The sequence below is a fragment of the Narcine bancroftii genome, unplaced genomic scaffold, assembly GCF_036971445.1.
Source record: "Narcine bancroftii isolate sNarBan1 unplaced genomic scaffold, sNarBan1.hap1 Scaffold_110, whole genome shotgun sequence".
Classification (NCBI taxonomy): Eukaryota; Metazoa; Chordata; class Chondrichthyes; order Torpediniformes; family Narcinidae; genus Narcine; species Narcine bancroftii.
Window position 1 is genome coordinate 174,311 of NW_027211840.1, and position 21,462 is coordinate 195,772.

Below are 21,462 nucleotides of genomic sequence, written 5' to 3' on the forward strand. Positions count from 1 at the left end.
GTTTGTTATGATATAATGGTTAGACATGATCAATTATTTTTATAATTTGTATTTTATCTGAATCTTCCTTTTTATGTATTACCATTGATTAATGGCTTCTGTTTGTTTCCTGTTTCTTAAAGGCCACTGGAAATATTTTAAAAGAGAGCCTCATGCCTTTGAAGCAATGGGCCTCCTGCCGGGTACCGGATATGAAATGGGCCACCAGCCGGATGTGGAAAGGGCCTCCTGCCAGATGCCGGATGTGGCTTAGTCCTCCTGCCGGATGTGGAATGGGCCTCCATCCGGATGCCAGATGTGAAATGGGCCTCCTGCCGGATGTGGAATGGGACTCCTGCCGGATGCTGGATGTGGAATAGTCCTCCTGCCGGATGTGGAAAGAGCCTCAATCCGGATGCCGGATGTGCAGTGTGCCTCCTGCTGGGAAGGTAATTGTTTACATATTTTTTGGTCTCATGCACCTATTTCCACTTTTTGTGAAGATACCTTTCATATCTTGTCAGGTTCAGAATCAGGATTTATTGTCAAGAACATGTCCTAATATTTGGTGATTTGGGGCAGCAGGATGGAGCAAACATTCATCTTATAACCATCGTTCAGAACTACTCTTAAAAATAAATTTAACAGTGCACAAAAAAGCAAGGCTGTGTTTTTGGCTCATTGATTATACAGGATCTGGTGGCATCAGGGAAGAAACTGACATTGTGGCATTGACCTCTATTCCTCAGGCTCCAGTACCTTATCCAATGATAGTAGAGTGAGGAAGTTATGGTCATGTATAGATTCTGACTGGAGTGAATTCTGGTGCCTGTGATGTTACATGGAGAGTTAAACACCCTCTCGAAATTATCATTTTCCTGAGAGATGGCACCTCGAAACCAGGCAGTGATGCAACCTACCAGAATGATCTGCATAGTACACCTGTGGAGGTTAAGGTGTGTCTTCATTGTGATAAGGAATCTAGTCAGGCACATCTCACAGTATAGCCAATGGTGAGGCTTTTTTGTGAAAGCATCACCATGGAGGCTCCATGACAGATCCTCAGAGTTTTAATGCTTAGGAATTTGACGTTCGCGAACATCTGCACTCCTGAGACCTCTGTGAAGACTGGGTCATGTTCTTTTGACTTCCTGCAGAATCCAAAATCTTATCTTTTATTTTGTTGACATTGAGTGAAAAGTTTGATTTGTTAGCAATCAAACAGCTGATCTATGTCCTTCCTTCTTCGCTTCATCATTGCCATTTATTATTTGCTGACAATTGTGGTGTCTTCCGCCAACATGTCGATAGCAATGGAATTATGGCTCACCACACACAGTCATGGGTTTACAGAGAGTAGAGCAGGGGGTTAAGCACACATCCTTGGACTGCGCCTGTGTTGATGATCAGTGGGAAAGAGACCTTGTTTCCAATTCGTCCTGACTGTGGTTTTCCAATGAGAATGTCAAAGATCCAATTGTAGAGTAAGGTACAGAGGGATAAAGTTAGTTGATTTTTGACCAGAACTAAGGAAACAATGGTATTGAAGGACATCCTGAAGTTGATAACTCATCCAAAATTGCTCCTTTTGGATCAACAGAGACAACCTAAATGAATTGAACTATGAATTAACCACATGTCATCTCTTTTGCCTCCCTTGTTGCTCGACGTTCAATATTGATGAGTTAGAAAGATGCTGTTGCCCCTAAAAACACTCAATTACGCTGTAATATGGTGGCAGGCCTTACTTTGAATTAATCTGATGTTCTTCCACAGATTCACATTTAAGCATTCTGTGTCCATGGGCACCTTTATTTCAACATTTTTGTAACATTTAATCACTGGGACCTTGCTTTATATGTTTGTGTTTCTTTAATGGTAGTGAAATTTTATGTACTCACTAAAGAACTTCAGAAGGGAAGGGGAAAGAATTTGGAGTATCGTATACTCTTTAAATCATGTTCTATTAGACATATGTTATAATTGTTTAAATGTTTATCACTTTATTTCTGTTTGTTATGATATAATGTTTAGACATGATCAATTTATTTTTATAATTTGTATTTTATCTGAATCTTCCTTTTTATGTATTACCATTGATTAATGGCTTCTGTTTGTTTCCTGTTTCTTAAAGGCCACTGAGAATATTTTAAAAGAGAGCCTCATGCCTTTGAAGCAATGGGCCTCCTGCCGGGTACCGGATATGAAATGGGCCACCAGCCGGATGTGGAAAGGGCCTCCTGCCAGATGCCGGATGTGGTTAGTCCTCCTGCCGGATGTGGAATGGGCCTCCATCCGGATGCCGGATGTGAAATGGGCCTCCTTCCGGATGTGGAATGGGACTCCTGCCGGATGCTGGATGTGGAATAGTCCTCCTGCCGGATGTGGAAAGAGCCTCAATCCGGATGCCGGATGTGCAGTGTGCCTCCTGCTGGGAAGGTAATTGTTTACATATTTTTTGGTCTCATGCACCTATTTCCACTTTTTGTGAAGATACCTTTCATATCTGCTCAGGTTCAGAATCAGGATTTATTGTCAAGAACATTTTCCTAATATTTGGTGATTTGGGGCAGCAGGATGGAGAAAACATTCATCTCATAACCATCATTCAGAACTACTCTTAAAAATAAAGTTAACAGTGCACAAAAAAGCAAGGCTGTGTCTTTGGCTCATTGATTATACAGGATCTGGTGGCATCAGGGAAGAAACTGACATGGTGGCATTGACCTCTATTCCTCAGGCTCCAGTACCTTATCCAATGACAGTAGAGTGAGGAAGTTATGGTCTGGATGGTGGAGGTTTTCCATGATAGAGACTTTTATTTTAAGACAGCAAGTCATGTATAGATTCTGACGGGAGTGAATTCTAGTGCCTGTGATGTTACAGGGAGAGATAAAAACCCTCTAGAAAATATGATTTTCCTGAGATATGGCACCTCCAGACCAGACAGTGATGCAACCTACCAGAATGATCTGCATAGTACACCTGTGGAGGTTAAGGAGTGTCTTCATTGCAATAATGAATCTCCTCAGGCACATCACACAGTATAGCCAATGGTGAGGTTTTTTTGTGAAAGCGTCACGATGGAGGTTCCATGACAGATCCTCAGAGTTGTAATGCTTAGGAATTTGACGTTCGCGAACATCTGCACTCCTGAGGCCTCCATGAAGACTGGGTCGTGTTCTTTTGACTTCCTGCAGAATCCAAAATCTTATCCATTGTTTTGTTGACATTGAGTGAAAAGTTTGATTTGTTAGCATTCAATCAGCTGATCTATGTCCTTCCTTCTTCGCTTCATCATTGCCATTTATTGTTTGCTGACAATTGTGGTGTCATCCGCCAACATGTCGATAGCAATGGAATTATGGCTCACCACACACAGTCATGGGTTTACAGAGAGTAGAGCAGGGGGCTAAGCACACATCCTTGGACTGCGCCTGTGTTGATGATCAGTGGGGAAGAGACCTTGTTTCCAATTCGTCCTGACTGTAGTCTTCCAATGAGAATGTCAAAGATCCAATTGCAGAGTGAGGTACAGAGGGATAGAGTTAGTTGCTTTTTGACCAGCACTGAGGGAACAATGGTATTGAAGGATGTCCTGAAGTGGATAACTAATCTAATATTGCTCCTTTTGGATCAACAGAGACAACCTAAATGAATTGAACTATGAATTAACCACATGTCATCTCTTTTGCCTCCCTTGTTGATCGACGTTCAATATTGATGAGTTGGAAAGATGCTGTTGCCCCTAAAAACACTCAATTACGCTGTAATATGGTGGCAGGCCTTACTTTGAATTAATCAGATGTTCTTCCACAGATTCACATTTAATCATTCTGTGTCCATGGGCACCTTTATTTCAACATTTTTGTAACATTTAATCACTGGGACCTTGCTTTATATGTTTGTGTTTCTTTAATGGTAGTGAAATTTTATGTAATCACTAAAGAACTTCAGAATGGAAGGGGAAGGAATTTGGAGTATCGTATACTCTTTAAATCATGTTCTATTAGACATATGTTATAATTGTTTAAATGTTTATCACTTTATTTCTGTTTGTTATGATATAATGTTTAGACATGATCAATTTATTTTTATAATTTGTATTTTATCTGAATCTTCCTTTTTATGTATTACCATTGATTAATGGCTTCTGTTTGTTTCCTGTTTCTTAAAGGCCATTGAGAATATTTTAAAAGAGAGCCTCATGCCTTTGAAGCAATGGGCCTCCTGCCGGGTACCGGATATGAAATGGGCCACCAGCCGGATGTGGAAAGGGCCTCCTGCCAGATGCCGGATGTGGTTAGTCCTCCTGCCGGATGTGGAATGGGCCTCCATCCAGATGCCGGATGTGAAATGGGCCTCCTGCCGGATGTGGAATGGGACTCCTGCCGGATGCTGGATGTGGAATAGTCCTCCTGCCGGATGTGGAAAGAGCCTCAATCCGGATGCCGGATGTGCAGTGTGCCTCCTGCTGGGAAGGTAATTGTTTACATATTTTTTGGTCTCATGCACCTATTTCCACTTTTTGTGAAGATACCTTTCATATCTTGTCAGGTTCAGAATCAGGATTTATTGTCAAGAACATGTCCTAATATTTGGTGATTTGGGGCAGCAGGATGGAGCAAACTTTCATCTTATAACCATCGTTCAGAACTACTCTTAAAAATAAAGTTAACAGTGCACAAAAAACCAAGGCTGTGTCTTTGGCTCATTGATTATACAGGATCTGGTGGCATCTGGGAAGAAACTGACATTGTGGCATTGACCTCTATTCCTCAGGCTCCAGTACCTTATCCAATGATAGTAGAGTGAGAGAGTGAGGAAGTTATGGTCTGGGTGGTGGAGGTTTTCCACGATAGAGACTTTTATTTTAAGACAGCAAGTCATGTATAGATTCTGACGGGAGTGAATTCTAGTTCCTGTGATGTTACAGGGAGAGTTAAACACCCTCTCGAAATTATGATTTTCCTGAGAGATGGCACCTCCAGACCAGGCAGTGATGCAACCTACCAGAATGATCTGCATAGTACACCTGTGGAGGTTAAGGTGTGTCTTCATTGCGATAATGAATCTAGTCAGGCACATCTCAAAGTATAGCTAATGGTGAGGCTTTTTTGTGAAAGCATCACCATGGAGGCTCCATGACAGATCCTCAGAGTTTTAATGCTTAGGAATTTGACGTTCGCGAACATCTGCACTCCTGAGACCTCTGTGAAGATTGGGTCGTGTTCTTTTGACTTCCTGCAGAATCCAAAATCTTATCTTTTATTTTGTTGACATTGAGTGAAAAGTTTGATTTGTTAGCAATCAACTAGCTGATCTATGTCCTTCCTTCTTCGCTTCATCATTGCCATTTATTATTTGCTGACTATTGTGGTGTCTTCCGCCAACATGTCGATAGCAATGGAATTATGGCTCACCACACACAGTCATGGGTTTACAGAGCGTAGCGCAGGGGGCTAAGCACACATCCTTGTGCTGCGCCTGTGTTGATGATCAGTGGGAAAGAGACCTTGTTTCCAATTCATCCTGACTGTGGTCTTCCAATGAGAATGTCAAAGATCCAATTGCAGAGTAAGGTACAGAGGGATAGAGTTAGTTGCTTTTTGACCAGCACTGAGGGAACAATGGTATTGAAGGATGTCCTGAAGTGGATAACTAATCTAATATTGCTCCTTTTGGATCAACAGAGACAACCTAAATGAATTGAACTATGAATTAACCAAATGTCGTCTCTTTTGCCTCCCTTGTTGCTCGACGTTCAATATTGATGAGTTGGAAAGATGCTGTTACCCCTAAAAATACTCAATTCCTCTGTGATATGGTGGCAGGCCTAACTTTGAATTGATCAGATGTTCTTCCACAGATTCACATTTAAACATTCTGTGTCCATGGGCACCTTTAATTCAACATTTTTGTAACATTTAATCACTGGGACCTTGCTTTATATTTTGTGTTTTTTAATGTTAGTGAAATTTTATGTACTCACTAAAGAACTTCAGAAGGGAAGGGGAAGGAATTTGGAGTATCGTATACTCTTTAAATCATGTTCTATTAGACATATGTTATAATTGTTTAAATGTTTATCACTTTATTTCTGTTTGTTATGATATAATGGTTAGACATGATCAATTTATTTTTATAATTTGTATTTTATCTGAATCTTCCTTTTTATGTATTACCATTGATTTTTGGTTTCTGTTTGTTTTCTGTTTCTTAAAGGCCACAGAAAATATTTTAAAAGAGAGCCTCATGCCTTTGAAGCAATGGGCCTCCTGCCGGGTACCGGATATGAAATGGGCCACCAGCCGGATGTGGAAAGGGCCTCCTGCCAGATGCCGGATGTGGCTTAGTCCTCCTGCCGGATGTGGAATGGGCCTCCATCCGGATGCCGGATGTGAAATGGGCCTCCTGCCGGATGTGGAATGGGACTCCTGCCGGATGCTGGATGTGGAATAGTCCTCCTGCCGGATGTGGAAAGAGCCTCAATCCGGATGCCGGATGTGCAGTGTGCCTCCTGCTGGGAAGGTAATTGTTTACATATTTTTTGGTCTCATGCACCTATTTCCACTTTTTGTGAAGATACCTTTCATATCTTGTCAGGTTCAGAATCAGGATTTATTGTCAAGAACATGTCCTAATATTTGGTGATTTGGGGCAGCAGGATGGAGCAAACATTCATCTTATAACCATCGTTCAGAACTACTCTTAAAAATAAAGTTAACAGTGCACAAAAAAGCAAGGCTGTGTCTTTGGCTCATTGATTATACAGGATCTGGTGGCATCAGGGAAGAAACTGACATTGTGGCATTGACCTCTCTCTATTCCTCAGGCTCCAGTACCTTATCCAATGATAGTAGAGTGAGGAAGTTATGGTCTGGATGGTGGAGGTTTTCTGTGATAGAGACTTTTATTTTAAGACAGCAAGTCATGTATAGATTCTGACTGGAGTGAATTCTACTGCCTGTGATGTTACAGGGAGAGATAAAAACCCTCTCGAAATTATGATTTTCCTGAGATATGGCACCTCCAGACCATGCAGTGATGCAACCTACCAGAATGATCTGCATAGTATACCTTTGGAGGTTAAGGAGTGTCTTCATTGCGATAATGAATCTCCTCAGGCACATCACACGGTATAGCCAATGGTGAGGCTCTTTTGTGAAAGCATCACCATGGAGGCGCAATTACAGATCCTCAGAGTTTTAATGCTTAGGAATTTGACGTTTGCAAACATCTGCACTCCTGAGACCTCCATCAAGACTGGGTCGTGTTCTTTTGACTTCCTGCACAATCCAAAATCTTATCCTTTGTTTTGTTGACATTGAGTGAAAAGTTTGATTTGTTAGCATTTAACCAGCTAATCTATGTCCTTCCTTCTTCGCTTCATCATTGCCATTTATTGTTTGCTGACAATTGTGGTGTCATCCGCCAACATGTTGATAGCCATGGAATTATGGCTCACCACACACAGTCATGGGTTTACAGAGAGTAGAGCAGGGGACTAAGCACACATCCTTGGACTGCGCCTGTGTTGATGATCAGTGGGGAAGAGACCTTGTTTCCAATTCGTCCTGACTGTGGTCTTCCAATGAGAATGTCAAAGATCCAATTGCAGAGTAAGGTACAGAGGGATAGAGTTAGTTGATTTTTGACCAGAACTGAGGAAACAATGGTATTGAAGGACGTCCTGAAGTGGATAACTAATCTAATATTGCTCCTTTTGGATCAACAGAGCCAAAGTAAATGAATTGAACTATGAATTAACCACATGTCATCGCTTTTGCCTCCCTTGTTGCTCGACGTTCAATATTGATGAGTTGGAAAGATGCTGTTGCCCCTAAAAACACTCAATTACTCCGTGATATGGTGGCAGGCCTAACTTTGAATTAATCAGATGTTCTTCCACAGATTCACATTTAAACATTCTGTGTCCATGGGCACCTTTAATTCAACATTTTTGTAACATTTAATCATTGGGACCTTGCTTTATATGTTTGTGTTTCTTTAATGATAGTGAAATTTTATGTACTCACTAAAGAACTTCAGAAGGGAAGGGGAAGGAATTTGTAGTATCCTATACTCTTTAAATCATGTTCTATTAGACATATGTTATAATTGTTTAAATGTTTATCACTTTATTTCTGTTTGTTATGATATAATGGTTAGACATGATCAATTATTTTTATAATTTGTATTTTATCTGAATCGTCCTTTTTATGTATTACCATTGATTAATGGCTTCTGTTTGTTTCCTGTTTCTTAAAGGCCACTGGAAATATTTTAAAAGAGAGCCTCATGCCTTTGAAGCAATGGGCCTCCTGCCGGGTACCGTATATGAAATGGGCCACCAGCCGGATGTGGAAAGGGCCTCCTGCCAGATGCCGGATGTGGTTAGTCCTCCTGCCGGATGTGGAATGGGCCTCCATCCGGATGCCGGATGTGAAATGGGCCTCCTGCCGGATGTGGAATGGGACTCCTGCCGGATGCTGGATGTGGAATAGTCCTCCTGCCGGATGTGGAAAGAGCCTCAATCCGGATGCCGGATGTGCAGTGTGCCTCCTGCTGGGAAGGTAATTGTTTATATATTTTTTGGTGTCATGCACCTATTTCCACTTTTTGTGAAGATACCTTTCATATCTTGTCAGGTTCAGAATCAGGATTTATTGTCAAGAACATGTCCTAATATTTGGTGATTTGGGGCAGCAGGATGGAGCAAACATTCATCTTATAACCATCGTTCAGAACTACTCTTAAAAATAAAGTTAACAGTGCACAAAAAAGCAAGGCTGTGTCTTTGGCTCATTGATTATACAGGATCTGGTGGCATCAGGGAAGAAACTGACATGGTGGCATTGACCTCTATTCCTCAGGCTCCAGTACCTTATCCAATGATAGTAGAGTGAGGAAGTTATGGTCTGGGTGGTGGAGGTTTTCCATGATAGAGACTTTTATTTTAAGACAGCATGTCATGTATAGATTCTGACTGGAGTGAATTCTGGTGCCTGTGATGTTACAGGGAGAGATAAACACCCTCTCAAAATTATGATTTTCCTCAGATATGGCACTTCCAGACCAGGCAGTGATGCAACCTACCAGATTGATCTGCATAGTACACCTGTGGAGGTTAAGGTGTGTCTTCATTGCGATAATGAATCTCCTCAGGCACATCACACAGTTTAGCCAATGGTGAGGCTCTTTTGTGAAAGCATCACCATGGAGGCGCCATGACAGATCCTCAGAGTTTTAATGCTTAGGAATTTGACGTTCGTGAACATCTGCACTCCTGAGACCTCTATGAAAACTGGGTCATGTTCTTTTGACTTCCTGCAGAATCCAAAATCTTATCCTTTGTTTTGTTGACATTGAGTGAAAAGTTTGATTTGTTAGCATTCAACAAGCTAATCTATGTCCTTCCATCTTCGGTTTATCATTGCCATTTATTGTTTGCTGACAATTGTGGTGTCTTCCGCCAACATGTCGATAGCAATGGAATTATGGCTCACCACACACAGTCATGGGTTTACAGAGAGTAGAGCAGGGGGCTAAGCACACATCCTTGGACTGCGCCTGTGTTGATGATCAGTGGGAAAGAAACCTTGTTTCCAATTCGTCCTGACTATGGTCTTCCAATGAGAATGTCAAAGATCCAATTGCAGAGTGAGGTACAGAGGGATAGAGTTAGTTGATTTTTGACCAGAACTGAGGAAACAATGGTATTGAAGGACGTCCTGAAGTTGATAACTCATCCAAAATTGCTCCTTTTGGATCAACAGAGACAACCTAAATGAATTGAACTATGAATTAACCACATGTCGTCTCTTTTGCCTCCCTTGTTGCTCAACGTTCAATATTGATGAGTTGGAAAGATGCTGTTGCCCCTAAAAATACTCAATTCCTCTGTGATATGGTGGCAGGCCTAACTTTGAATTGATCAGATGTTCTTCCACAGATTCACATTTAAACATTCTGTGTCCATGGGCACCTTTAATTCAACATTTTTGTAACATTTAATCACTGGGACCTTGCTTTATATTTTGTGTTTTTTAATGTTAGTGAAATTTTATGTACTCACTAAAGAACTTCAGAAGGGAAGGGGAAGGAATTTGGAGTATCGTATACTCTTTAAATCATGTTCTATTAGACATATGTTATAATTGTTTAAATGTTTATTACTTTATTTCAGTTTGTTATGATATAATGGTTAGACATGATCAATTTATTTTTATAATTTGTATTTTATCTGAATCTTCCTTTTTATGTATTACCATTGATTAATGGCTTCTGTTTTTTTCCTGTTTCTTAAAGGCCACTGAAAATATTTTAAAAGAGAGCCTCATGCCTTTGAAGCAATGGGCCTCCTGCCGGGTACCGGATATGAAATGGACCACCAGCCGGATGTGGAAAGGGCCTCCTGCCAGATGCCGGATGTGGCTTAGTCCTCCTGCCGGATGTGGAATGGGCCTCCATCCGGATGCCGGATGTGAAATGGGCCTCCTGCCGGATGTGGAATGGGACTCCTGCCGGATGCTGGATGTGGAATAGTCCTCCTGCCGGATGTGGAAAGAGCCTCAATCCGGATGCCGGATGTGCAGTGTGCCTCCTGCTGGGAAGGTAATTGTTTACATATTTTTTGGTCTCATGCACCTATTTCCACTTTTTGTGAAGATACCTTTCATATCTTGTCAGGTTCAGAATCAGGATTTATTGTCAAGAACATGTCCTAATATTTGGTGATTTGGGGCAGCAGGATGGAGCAAACATTCATCTTATAACCATCGTTCAGAACTAGACTTAAAAATAAAGTTAACAGTGCACAAAAAAGCAAGGCTGTGTCTTTGGCTCATTGATTATACAGGATCTGGTGGCATCAGGGAAGAAACTGACATTGTGGCATTGACCTCTATTCCTCAGGCTCCAGTACCTTATCCAATGATAGTAGAGTGAGGAAGTTATGGTCTGGATTGTGGAGGTTTTCTGTGATAGAGACTTTTATTTTAAGACAGCAAGTCATGTATAGATTCTGACTGGAGTGAATTCTACTGCCTGTGATGTTACAGGGAGAGATAAAAACCCTCTCGAAATTATGATTTTCCTGAGATATGGCACCTCCAGACCAGGCAGTGATGCAACCTACCAGAATGATCTGCATAGTACACCTGTGGAGGTTAAGGAGTGTCTTCATTGCGATAATGAATCTCCTCAGGCACATCACACGGTATAGCCAATGGTGAGGCTCTTTTGTGAAAGCATCACCATGGAGGCGCCATGACAGATCCTCAGAGTTTTAATGCTTAGGAATTTGACGTTCGCGAACATCTGCACTCCTGAGACCTCCATGAAGACTGGGTCGTGTTCTTTTGACTTCCTGCAGAATCCAAAATCTTATCCATTGTTTTGTTGACATTGAGTGAAAAGTTTGATTTGTTAGCATTCAATCAGGTGATCTATGTCCTTCCTTCTTCGCTTCATCATTGCGATTTATTGTTTGCTGACAATTGTGGTGTCATCCGCCAACATGTCGATAGCAATGGAATTATGGCTCACCACACACAGTCATGGGTTTACAGAGAGTTGAGCAGGGGGCTAAGCACACATCCTTGGACTGCGCCTGTGTTGATGATCAGTGGGGAAGAGACCTTGTTTCCAATTCGTCCTGACTGTAGTCTTCGAATGAGATTGTCGAAGATCCAATTGCAGAGTGAGGTTCAGAGGGATAGAGTTAGTTGCTTTTTGACCAGCACTGAGGGAACAATGGTATTGAAGGACGTCCTGAAGTTGATAACTCATCCAAAATTGCTCCTTTTGGATCAACAGAGACAACCTAAATGAATTGAACTATGAATTAACCACATGTCATCTCTTTTGCCTCCCTTGTTGCTCGACGTTCAATATTGATGAGTTGGAAATATGCTGTTGCCCCTAAAAACACAACATTACGCTGTAATTTGGTGGCAGGCCTTACTTTGAATTAATCAGATGTTCTTCCACAGATTCACATTTAATCATTCTGTGTCCATGGGCACCTTTAATTCAACATTTTTGTAACATTTAATCATTGGGACCTTGCTTTATATGTTTGTGTTTCTTTAATGATAGTGAAATATTATGTACTCACTAAAGAACTTCAGAAGGGAAGGGGAAGGAATTTGGAGTATCGTATACTCTTTAAATCATGTTCTATTAGACATATGTTATAATTGTTTAAATGTTTATCACTTTATTTCTGTTTGTTATGATATAATGGTTAGACATGATCAATTATTTTTATAATTTGTATTTTATATGAATCTTCCTTTTTATGTATTACCATTGATTAATGGCTTCTGTTTGTTTCCTGTTTCTTAAAGGCCACTGGAAATATTTTAAAAGAGAGCCTCATGCCTTTGAAGCAATAGGCCTCCTGCCGGGTACCGGATATGAAATGGGCCACCAGCCGGATGTGGAAAGGGCCTCCTGCCAGATGCCGGATGTGGCTTAGTTCTCCTGCCGGATGTGGAAAGGGCCTCCTGCCAGATGCCGGATGTGGCTTAGTTCTCCTGCCGGATGTGAATGGGCCTCCATCCGGATGCCGGATGTGAAATGGGCCTCCTGCCGGATGTGGAATGGGACTCCTGCCAGATGCTGGATGTGGAATAGTCCTCCTGCCGGATGTGGAAAGAGCCTCAATCCGGATGCCGGATGTGCAGTGTGCCTCCTGCTGGGAAGGTAATTGTTTACATATTTTTTGGTCTCATGCACCTATTTCCACTTTTTGTGAAGATACCTTTCATATCTTGTCAGGTTCAGAATCAGGATTTATTGTCAAGAACATGTCCTAATATTTGGTGATTTGGGGCAGCAGGATGGAGCAAACATTCATCTTATAACCATCGTTCAGAACTACTCTTAAAAATAAATTTAACAGTGCACAAAAAAGCAAGGCTGTGTCTTTGGCTCATTGATTATACAGGATCTGGTGGCATCAGGGAAGAAACTGACATGGTGGCATTGACCTCTATTCCTCAGGCTCCAGTACCTTATCCAATGATAGTAGAGTGAGGAAGTTATGGTCTGGTGTGGTGGAGGTTTTCCATGATAGAGACTTTTATTTTAAGACAGCATGTCATATATAGATTCTGACTGGAGTGAATTCTGGTGCCTGTGATGTTACAGGGAGAGTTAAACACCCTCTCGAAATTATCATTTTCCTGAGAGATGGCACCTCCAGACCAGGCAGTGATGCAACCTACCAGAATGATCTGCATAGTACACCTGTGGAGGTTAAGGTGTGTCTTCATTGCAATAATGAATCTCCTCAGGCATATCACACAGTATAACCAATAGCCCTTTTTTTGAATGCATCACCATGGAGACTCCATGACAGATCCTCAGAATTTTAATGCTTAGGAATTTGACATTCGTGAAAATCTGCAGACTCCTTTGTTAATTTGGTGTTGCTTCTGGTATGTGTGAGTTGGTCATTTCCCCAGTAGTCTCTTCCTCCTGCTTGATGTGGAATCCTCCAAATCCCAGATGCTGGATGTGGAATGTTTCTGCTGCAAGATGCCGGATGTGGAATGGTCGGCCTGCCAGATGTGGAACAGTCCACCTTTCAGATGCCGAACGTGGAATGTTCCTGCTGCTAGATGCCAGATGTGGAATAGCTTTGCTGCCATATGCCAGATGTGGGATGGTCCTTCTGCCAGATGCCAGATGTGGAATTGTCCGCCTACCAGTTGCCAGATGTGGAATGGTCCGCCTGCCAGGTGCCAGATGTGGGATGGTCTGCCTGCAAGATGTGGAATGGTCTGCCTGCTAGATGTGGAATGGTCCACCTGCCAGGTGCCAGGTGTGGATAGTCCACCTCCCAGATGCCAGATGAGGATTGGTCAGGTGCCTGTTGTGGGATGGTCTGTCTGACAGGTGCCGGATTTGGACTGCGCCTCCTGGCGGATGTCAGCTGTGTAATAGTCCTTCTGGATGTGGAAAGGGCCTGCTAAAGGAAAAGATAGTTTGGGGAATCTCCGATGTTCTTCTACCTTGATCACATTTAATCCTTCTCTGCTTATGGGCTCCTTTTATTCAATATTTTCCTAATTTATGAGATCACTAGAAACTTGCTTTATTATTTTGTGTTTTACTTTAATGGTAGTGAAATTATTTGTACTTACCCGAGAAGTTCAGAAGGTGAGAGGATAGAATTTGTCGTATTATATAATTTTGTGACTTTTTACAATTCGCCATGTTATAATTGTTGAAGTAATTTACAACCTTGTTCTCATTGGACTGTTATGATATTGTGTTTATATAATAGTTTGATTTCTCTTCTCTAACTCTTTCTTCTTTCTGTTTCCAGGTGCTCAATCATTTATCCGACATCCTGTGGACCAGACACTTTCAGAATTTGGAATTTTTTAGAATGTAAAATAATAATATCAGTGGTATTTATAAGTACATTTAAGCTGTTTTCAAATGATCAAAAACAAAGGCACGTCCCAACTAGAAATGCCACTGCACAGGGTGGGGTTACAGTGGCCCTGGGTAGTGGGGTTACGGTGGCTCTGGGTAGTGGGGGTTACGGTGGCTCTGGGTAGTGGGGTTACGGCGGCTCAGGGTAGTAGGGTTACGACGGCTCTGGGTAGTGGGGTTATGGCGGCTCTGGGTAGTGGGGTCACGGCAGCTCTGGGTAGTGGGGTTACGGCGGCTCTGGGTAGTGGGGTTACGGTGGCTCTGTGTAGTGGGGATACGGCGGCTCTGGGTAGTGGGGTTACGGCGGCTCTGGGTAGTGGGGTTACGGCGGCTCTGGGTAGTGGGGTTACGGTGGCTCTGTGTAGTGGGGATACGGCGGCTCTGGGTAGTGGGGTTACGGCGGCTCTGGGTAGTGGGGTTACGGCGGCTCTGGGTAGTCGGGTTGAGGCGGCTCTGGCTAGTGGGGTTACGGCGGATCTGGCTAGTGGGGTTACGGCGGCTCTGGGTCGTGGGGTTACGGCGGCTCTGGGTTGTGGGGTTACGGCGGCTCTGGATCATAGGTTCACAGTGGCTCTGGGTCATGAGGTTATGGCGGCTCTCAATCGTGGGGTTACGGTGGCTCTGGGTCATGGGGTTACGGCGGCTCTGGGTCGTGGGATTATGGCGGCTCAGGGTTGTGGGGTTACAACGGCTCTGGGTAGAGGGGTTACAGCGACTCTGGGTAGTGGGGTTACGGCGGCCCTGGGTAGTTGGGTAAGTGCGGCTCTGGGTTGTGGGGTTACGGCGGCTCTGGGTATTGGGGTTACGGCGGCTCTAGGTCGTGGAGATATGGCGGCTCTGGGTAGTGGGGTTACGGTAGCTCTGGATCGTGGGGTCACAGTGGCTCTGGGTCATGAGGTTATGGCGGTTCTCAGTCGTGGGGTTACGGTGGCTCTGGCTCGTGGGGTTACGGCGGCTCTGGGTCGTGGGGTTATGGCAGCTCAGGGTTGTGGGGTTACGGTGGCTCTGGGTAGAGGGGTTACGGCGACTCTGGGTAGTGGGGTTACGGCGGCTCTGGGTAGTTGGGTAAGGGCGGCTCTGGGTTGTGGGGTTACGGCGGCTCTGGGTATTGGGGTTACGGCGGCTCTGGGTAATGGGGTTACGGCGTTTCTGGGTAGTGGGGTTACAGCGGCTCTGGGTAGTGGGGTTACAGTGGCTCTGGGTAGTGGGGTTATGGTGGCTCTTGGTGGTGGAGTTACGGCGGCTATGGGTGGTGGGGTTACGGCAACTCTGGCTGGTGGGGTTACGGTGGCTATGGGTAGTGGGGTTACGGTGGCTCGGGGTTGTGGGGGTTACGGTGGCTCTGGGTCGTGGGGTTATGGTGACTCTGGGTCGTGGGGTTACGGTGGCTCTGGGTGGTGGGGTTACGTCGGCCATGGGTGGTGGTGTTACGACGGCTCTGGGTCTTGGGGTTATGGGGGCTCTGGGTCGTGTGTTTACTGCGTCTCTGGGTTGTGGGGTTATGGTGGCTCTGGGTAGTGGGGTTACGGCGGCTCTGGGTCGTGGGATTACGGCAATCTGGGCCGTGGGGTTACGGCGGCTCTGCGTAATGGGTTACGGCGGCTCTGTGTAATGGGTTACAGCGGCTCTGTGTAGTGGGGCTATGGCGTCTCTGGGTCATGGGGTTACGGCGGCTCTGGGTCATTGGGTTAAGGCAGCTCTGGGTCGTGGGGTGACGGCGCCACTGGGTGGTGGAGTTACAGCGCCTCAGGGTGGTGGGATTACGGCGGCTCTGGTTAGTGGGGTTACGGCGGCTCTGGGTTGTGGGGGTTACGGTGGCACTGGGTAGTGCCGTTACGGTGGCTCTGGGTAGTGGGGTTACAGCGGCTCTGGGTAGTGGGGTTACGGTGGCTCTGGGTAGTGGGGTTACGGTGGCTCTGGGTAGTGGGGTTACGGCGGCTCTGGGTAGTGGGGTTACGTTGTTTCTGGGTGATGGGATTACAGCGGCTATGGGTGGTGGGTTTACGGTGTCTCTGTGTGGTGGGATTACGGCACCTCTGGGTGGTGGGGTTACTGCGGCTCTGGTTAGTGGGGTTACGGTGGCTCTGGGTCGTGGGGTTATGGTGGCACTTTGTAGTGGGGTTACGGTGGCTCTGGGTCGTGGGATTACGGTGGATCTGGGTAGTCGGGTTACGGTGACCCTGGGTACTTGGGTTACGGTGGCTCTGGGTAGTGGGGTTACGGTGGCTCTGGGTAATGGGGTTATGGTGGCACTCGTTAGTGGGGTTTCGGTGGATCTGGGTAGTGGGATTAAGGTGGCTCTGGTTAGTGGAGTTACCCTGGCTCTGGATCGTGGGGTTATGGTGGCTCTGGGTCTTGGGGTTATAGTGGCTCTGGGTAGTGGGGTTACCGTGGCTCTGGGTAGTGGGTTTACAGTGGCTCTGGGTAGTGGGGGTCATGGTGGCTCTGGTTAGTGGGTTTACGGTGGCTCTGGGTAGTGGGGTTACGGTGGCTCTGTGTCGTGGGTTTACGGTGGCTCTGTGTAGTGGGGTTACAGTTTCTCTGTGTGGTGGGATTACGGCACCTCTGGGTGGTGGGGTTATGGCGGCTCTGGTTAGTGGGTTTACGGCACCTCTGGGTGGTGGGGTTACGGTGGCTCTGGGTCGTGGGGTTACGGTGGCACTTGGTAGTGGGGTTACGGTGGCTCTGGGTCGTGGGGGTTACGGTGGCTCTGGGTCATGGGATTACGGTGTATCTGGGTAGTCGGGTTACGGTGACCCTGGGTAGTTGGGTTATGGTGGCTCTGGGTTGTGGGGTTATGGTGGCTCTGGGTAGTGGTGTTACGGTGGCTCTGGGTGGTGGTGTTACGGCAGCTATGGGTGGTGGGGTTTCGGTGGCTGTGGGTAATGGGGTTACAGCGGCTCTGGATAGTGGGGATACGGCGGCTCTGGCTAGTGGGGTTACGGCGGCTCTGGATAGTGCGGTTACAGCGGCTCTGGCTGGTGGGAATACGGCAGCTCTGGATGGTGGGATTACGGCGCCTCTGGGTGGTGGTGTTACGGCTGCTCTGGGTAGTGGGGTTACGGCGGCTTTGATTAGTGGTGTTTCAGCGGCGCTGGGTAGTGGGGTTATGGTGGGTCTGGGTAGTGGGGTTACGGTGGCTCTTGGTTGTGGGGTTACGGTGGCTCTTGGTCGTGGGATTACGATGGCTCTGGGTCGTGGAGTTACAGTGGCTCCTGGTCGTGGGATTACGGCGGCTCTGGGTAATGGGGTTATGGCGACACTGGGTAGTGGGGTTACGGCGGCTCTGTGTAATGGGTTACGGCGGCTCTGTGTAATGGGTTACGGCGGCTCTGTGTAGTGGGGCTATGGCGTCTCTGGGTCATGGGGTTACGGCGGCTCTGGGTCATTGGGTTAAGGCAGCTCTGGGTCGTGGGGTGACGGCGCCACTGGGTGGTGGAGTTACGGCGCCTCAGGGTGGTGGGGTTACGGCAGCTCAGGTTAGTGGGGTTATGGCGGCTCTGGGTCGTGGTGTTTCGGTGGCTCTGTGTAGTGTGATTAAGGTGGCTCTGGGTAGTGGGGTTACGGTGGCTCTGGGTTGTCGGGCTACGGTGACCCTGGGTAGTGGGGTTACGGTGCCTCTGGATAGTGGGGTTACGGTGGCTCTGGGTCATGGGGTTACAGTGGCTCTGGGTCGTGGGGTTACGGTCGCTCTGGGTAGTGGGGTTACGGCGGCTCTGGGTCGTGGAGTTACGGTGGCTCTGGGTAGTTGGATTACGGTGGCTTGGGTAGTGTGGGTACGGTGGCTCTGGGTAGTTTGGTTACGGTGGCTCTGGGTAGTCGGGTCACGATGACTCTGGGCAGTCGGGTTATTGTGGCTCCGGGTAGTGGGGTTACGGTGGCTCTGGAGAGTGGGTTTACGGTTGCTCTGGGTGGTTGGGTTATGGTGGCTAGGGTAGTGGGGTTACGGTGGCTCTGGGTAGTGGGGTTACATTGGCGCTGGGTAGTGGGGATTACTGTGGCTTTGGTTAGTGGGGTTACGACGGCTCTGGATAGTGGGGTTATGGTGGCTCTGTTTAGTGGGGTTATGGTGGCCTGGGTAGTCGGGTTACGCTGGCTCTGGGTAGTGGGGTTACGGTGATTCTGGGTAGTTTGGATATGGTGGGTCTGTGAAGTGGGGTTATGGTAGCTCTGGGTAGTGGGGTTATGGTGGCTCAGGGTGGTGGGGTTGCGGCGGCTCTGGATGGTGGGGTTATGGCGTGGTGGGGTTACGGTACCTCTGGGTGGCGGTGTTATGGCGGCTCTGGGTCATGGGGTTAAGGCAGCTGTGAGTAGTGGGGTTATGTTGGCTCTGGGTAGTGGGGTTACGGCACCTCTCGGTGGTAGGGTTATGGCGGCTCTGGTTAGTGGGTTTACGGCGGCTCTGGGTGGCGGTGTTATGGCGGCTCTGGGTAGTGGGTTTAAGGCAGCTGTGGGTAGTGGGGTTACGTCGGCTCTGGGTAGTTGGCTTACGGGACTCATTTAAGGACTCTTATGCTTAGATTTTAGCTATTTTTTTCCAATGTATTGTACACTTTGTTTACAGTTCTTCATGTGTTTACATGTGTATGTTGTGTACAGTTTTTTAGACTTCCAATAAGTGGTATTTGTGTCTGTCCAGAGGAAAAATGAATCTCTGAGTTTTTATGTGTGTACTTGCCAATAAATCGGAATCTATATGGCACCATTTGTTCCCAATTGTTCTTTATTTGTTTCCCTGCGTAGGTTGAGTTGGTTCTTTTTGGCATGACCAAGAAGTGATAACTCTGCCTCGCCTACAGGAACAAGAATCTCAGGGTTGAATGTGACGTCATGCACTGAACTCGACAGTCAATCTGTAGTTGGCCCAAAGGGCCTGTTTCTACGCTGGGAAACTTTATGACTCTGTGAAAAAATCTGAGTGGCGGGAAATAATTTTTTTCAGGGAATGCCACAGTAAAGTCTGGAAATTCAAACTGTGTTTAATTGCAATGATTCAGCAAAAATATGAGGAGAATTAGGATCAGTTGTTGGGAGAGAACAGGGAAGCAGAGCTCAAGTCCCCTCCTTTCCTGTCACAAGGAAATACAAGACCACGAGAGAAGGTCCCACGGACATTGAGCCATGTGCACGGTGCACAGGCTTTGTTGGGAAGAGTTGGAGCTGAAGCAGGGGCCCTCACCAAAGCCACATCTGTCCCCATCTTTATCACCATCCTGACTGGGACTGTTGGAACCCTCCTTATTTGCTCAACAGCATTGAACACAGAACATTCCAGCACAGACCGGCCGTTCAGTCCACGATGTTGTGCTGACCGACGTAAACCTACTCCATAACAATCTAACCCCTCCCCACCTTACACCCGTCACCCTTTATTATCCTTACATCCATCTGCCTGTCAAAGAGTCTTCAATGTCCCGGTTGTCCCAGCCTCGATCACCACCCTCGCCACTACATTCCAGGCAGCACCACTCTCTGTGTGGACAAATGAAAGAGTCAGATCTCTCTCACATTTCCAAGAGTTAAGATTCAATTTATTGCCATGTAATAAAGACAGTGCAACATTACACAAAATTTGTTTTTCATCTGCTGTAGGGCAGACAGATTTGACATTGGCAGAAATTGCTTGAAGCACCTCTTTACAGTCAGAGAAAGAGAAGCAAATGAGACCTTCCCAGAGTCACTGAGCGTCCGTCAATTTGCTTCCAACCCTCCCATAGCCCCTGTTACCACACAGAATCTAGTCCAAACCATCAGCAGCTTGAGCTCCAGATCTGAGCCCCCATCATGATGAGGAACCCTTCAGGGACCTCGGTCCCCTCTCTCATCCTGCTTCAGATCCCTGGATCCCCTTCGGCCAGTCTTGAGCCAGTCTCCTGCAGTCCTGTGAATCCCTCAACTGCACTCGTCAGCAGCTCACAGCCTGAGGAGTTTCCTTCCCTCGAATCGCCCCCACCCCCCCCCCCCCCGCCTGTGGGTTCAACGACAGAACCCCTCTCTGGGCTGCCTCTGTGATCCTGTCCCAGGGGTCACCTCCTCTGCATCTCCTTCTTAAACCGGGGTGGGCTCCTCATTTCCTGGTGCCCTGAGCCAGTCCTCTGCTTCCCCGAAGTCTCTCACCTCTCCTGGCTGCTGCCAATCATAGGCCCTGCTATCCTGGAGGCGGCCCCCACGGCTGCAGTATTTTTCAAATAAAACCAGCGTCAGGTCAATGTACAGGTTTTTAAAGCCTGTCCGGATCCAACAGCATTCAGACTGGATGGTAGGAGCCCACAACGGAGCCCTGGGTTTCCGCTCTCCATGGGTCTGCAGTTCTGCCAGTGCTGCCATGTTCTCCCAGTCCCAGCTCTCTGAACAGTCAGGGTACCAAGGCTGTGTGGAGAAGCAGGGGAGTGGGGCGGTGGGAGAATGGATCAGTTCATGATGAAATGGTGGAGCGGACTCGATGGGCTGAATGGCCGACCTGCTCCTAGGTCTCATTGTCTCATCTTTTGCAAAGTACAGACATGATTTTTAAACTAAAACACACAATTTGTAAATCACAGTTTGGGCTTTTTAAATGAAAACTGCCCAGATTTTGGCCCTGCAAAGTTGTGGTTTTTGACCCCAAAACACCACACATTTTGTCAAATACAACCTTATCTTTTGGAAAAAAAAATCACTGTGCACTTTCCTGCAAAACACAGCACAGGCCCTTCGGCCCTCGACATTGTGCTGACCCATATATTCCAATACAAACATTTCCCGACCCACTACCAGTGAATCCCAATTCACTGCATTCACCCCTTCTTGTAGAATTTAGGGTCTGTGAATGAAGACAGAGATCATGGGTTCAGAAGAAAAGTTGAAAAATATACATTTACAAATTTACAGAATTAAGCGATGCGGGGACCTGGAGATCCTGGTGGAGCACCTTAGCACTGGGGGGGAGGGGCCTTAGGCTCCTTGGGTCTCCTGGTCCCCTTGTGAGGGAGGAGAGGTGGGCTAGTCCTCTGGCTCAATGGTGGAGGGGGATGCACTTTCCTCCTGAAC

At 46.3% G+C, this 21,462-nt stretch overlaps 1 protein-coding gene across 1 annotated transcript; it reads left to right on the forward strand.

Moving 5' to 3' along the window:
• The first annotated feature begins 12,343 nt into the window (after window positions 1-12,343).
• Window positions 12,344-19,135, forward strand: LOC138750247 (ice nucleation protein-like). The gene is made up of 2 exons (XM_069912367.1): window positions 12,344-12,690; window positions 14,321-19,135. Exon 2 carries the CDS (start codon window positions 14,437-14,439, stop codon window positions 15,949-15,951), a length of 1,515 nt encoding a protein of 504 aa, XP_069768468.1. The 5' UTR covers window positions 12,344-12,690; window positions 14,321-14,436; the 3' UTR covers window positions 15,952-19,135.
• Window positions 19,136-21,462: the final 2,327 nt, after the last annotated feature.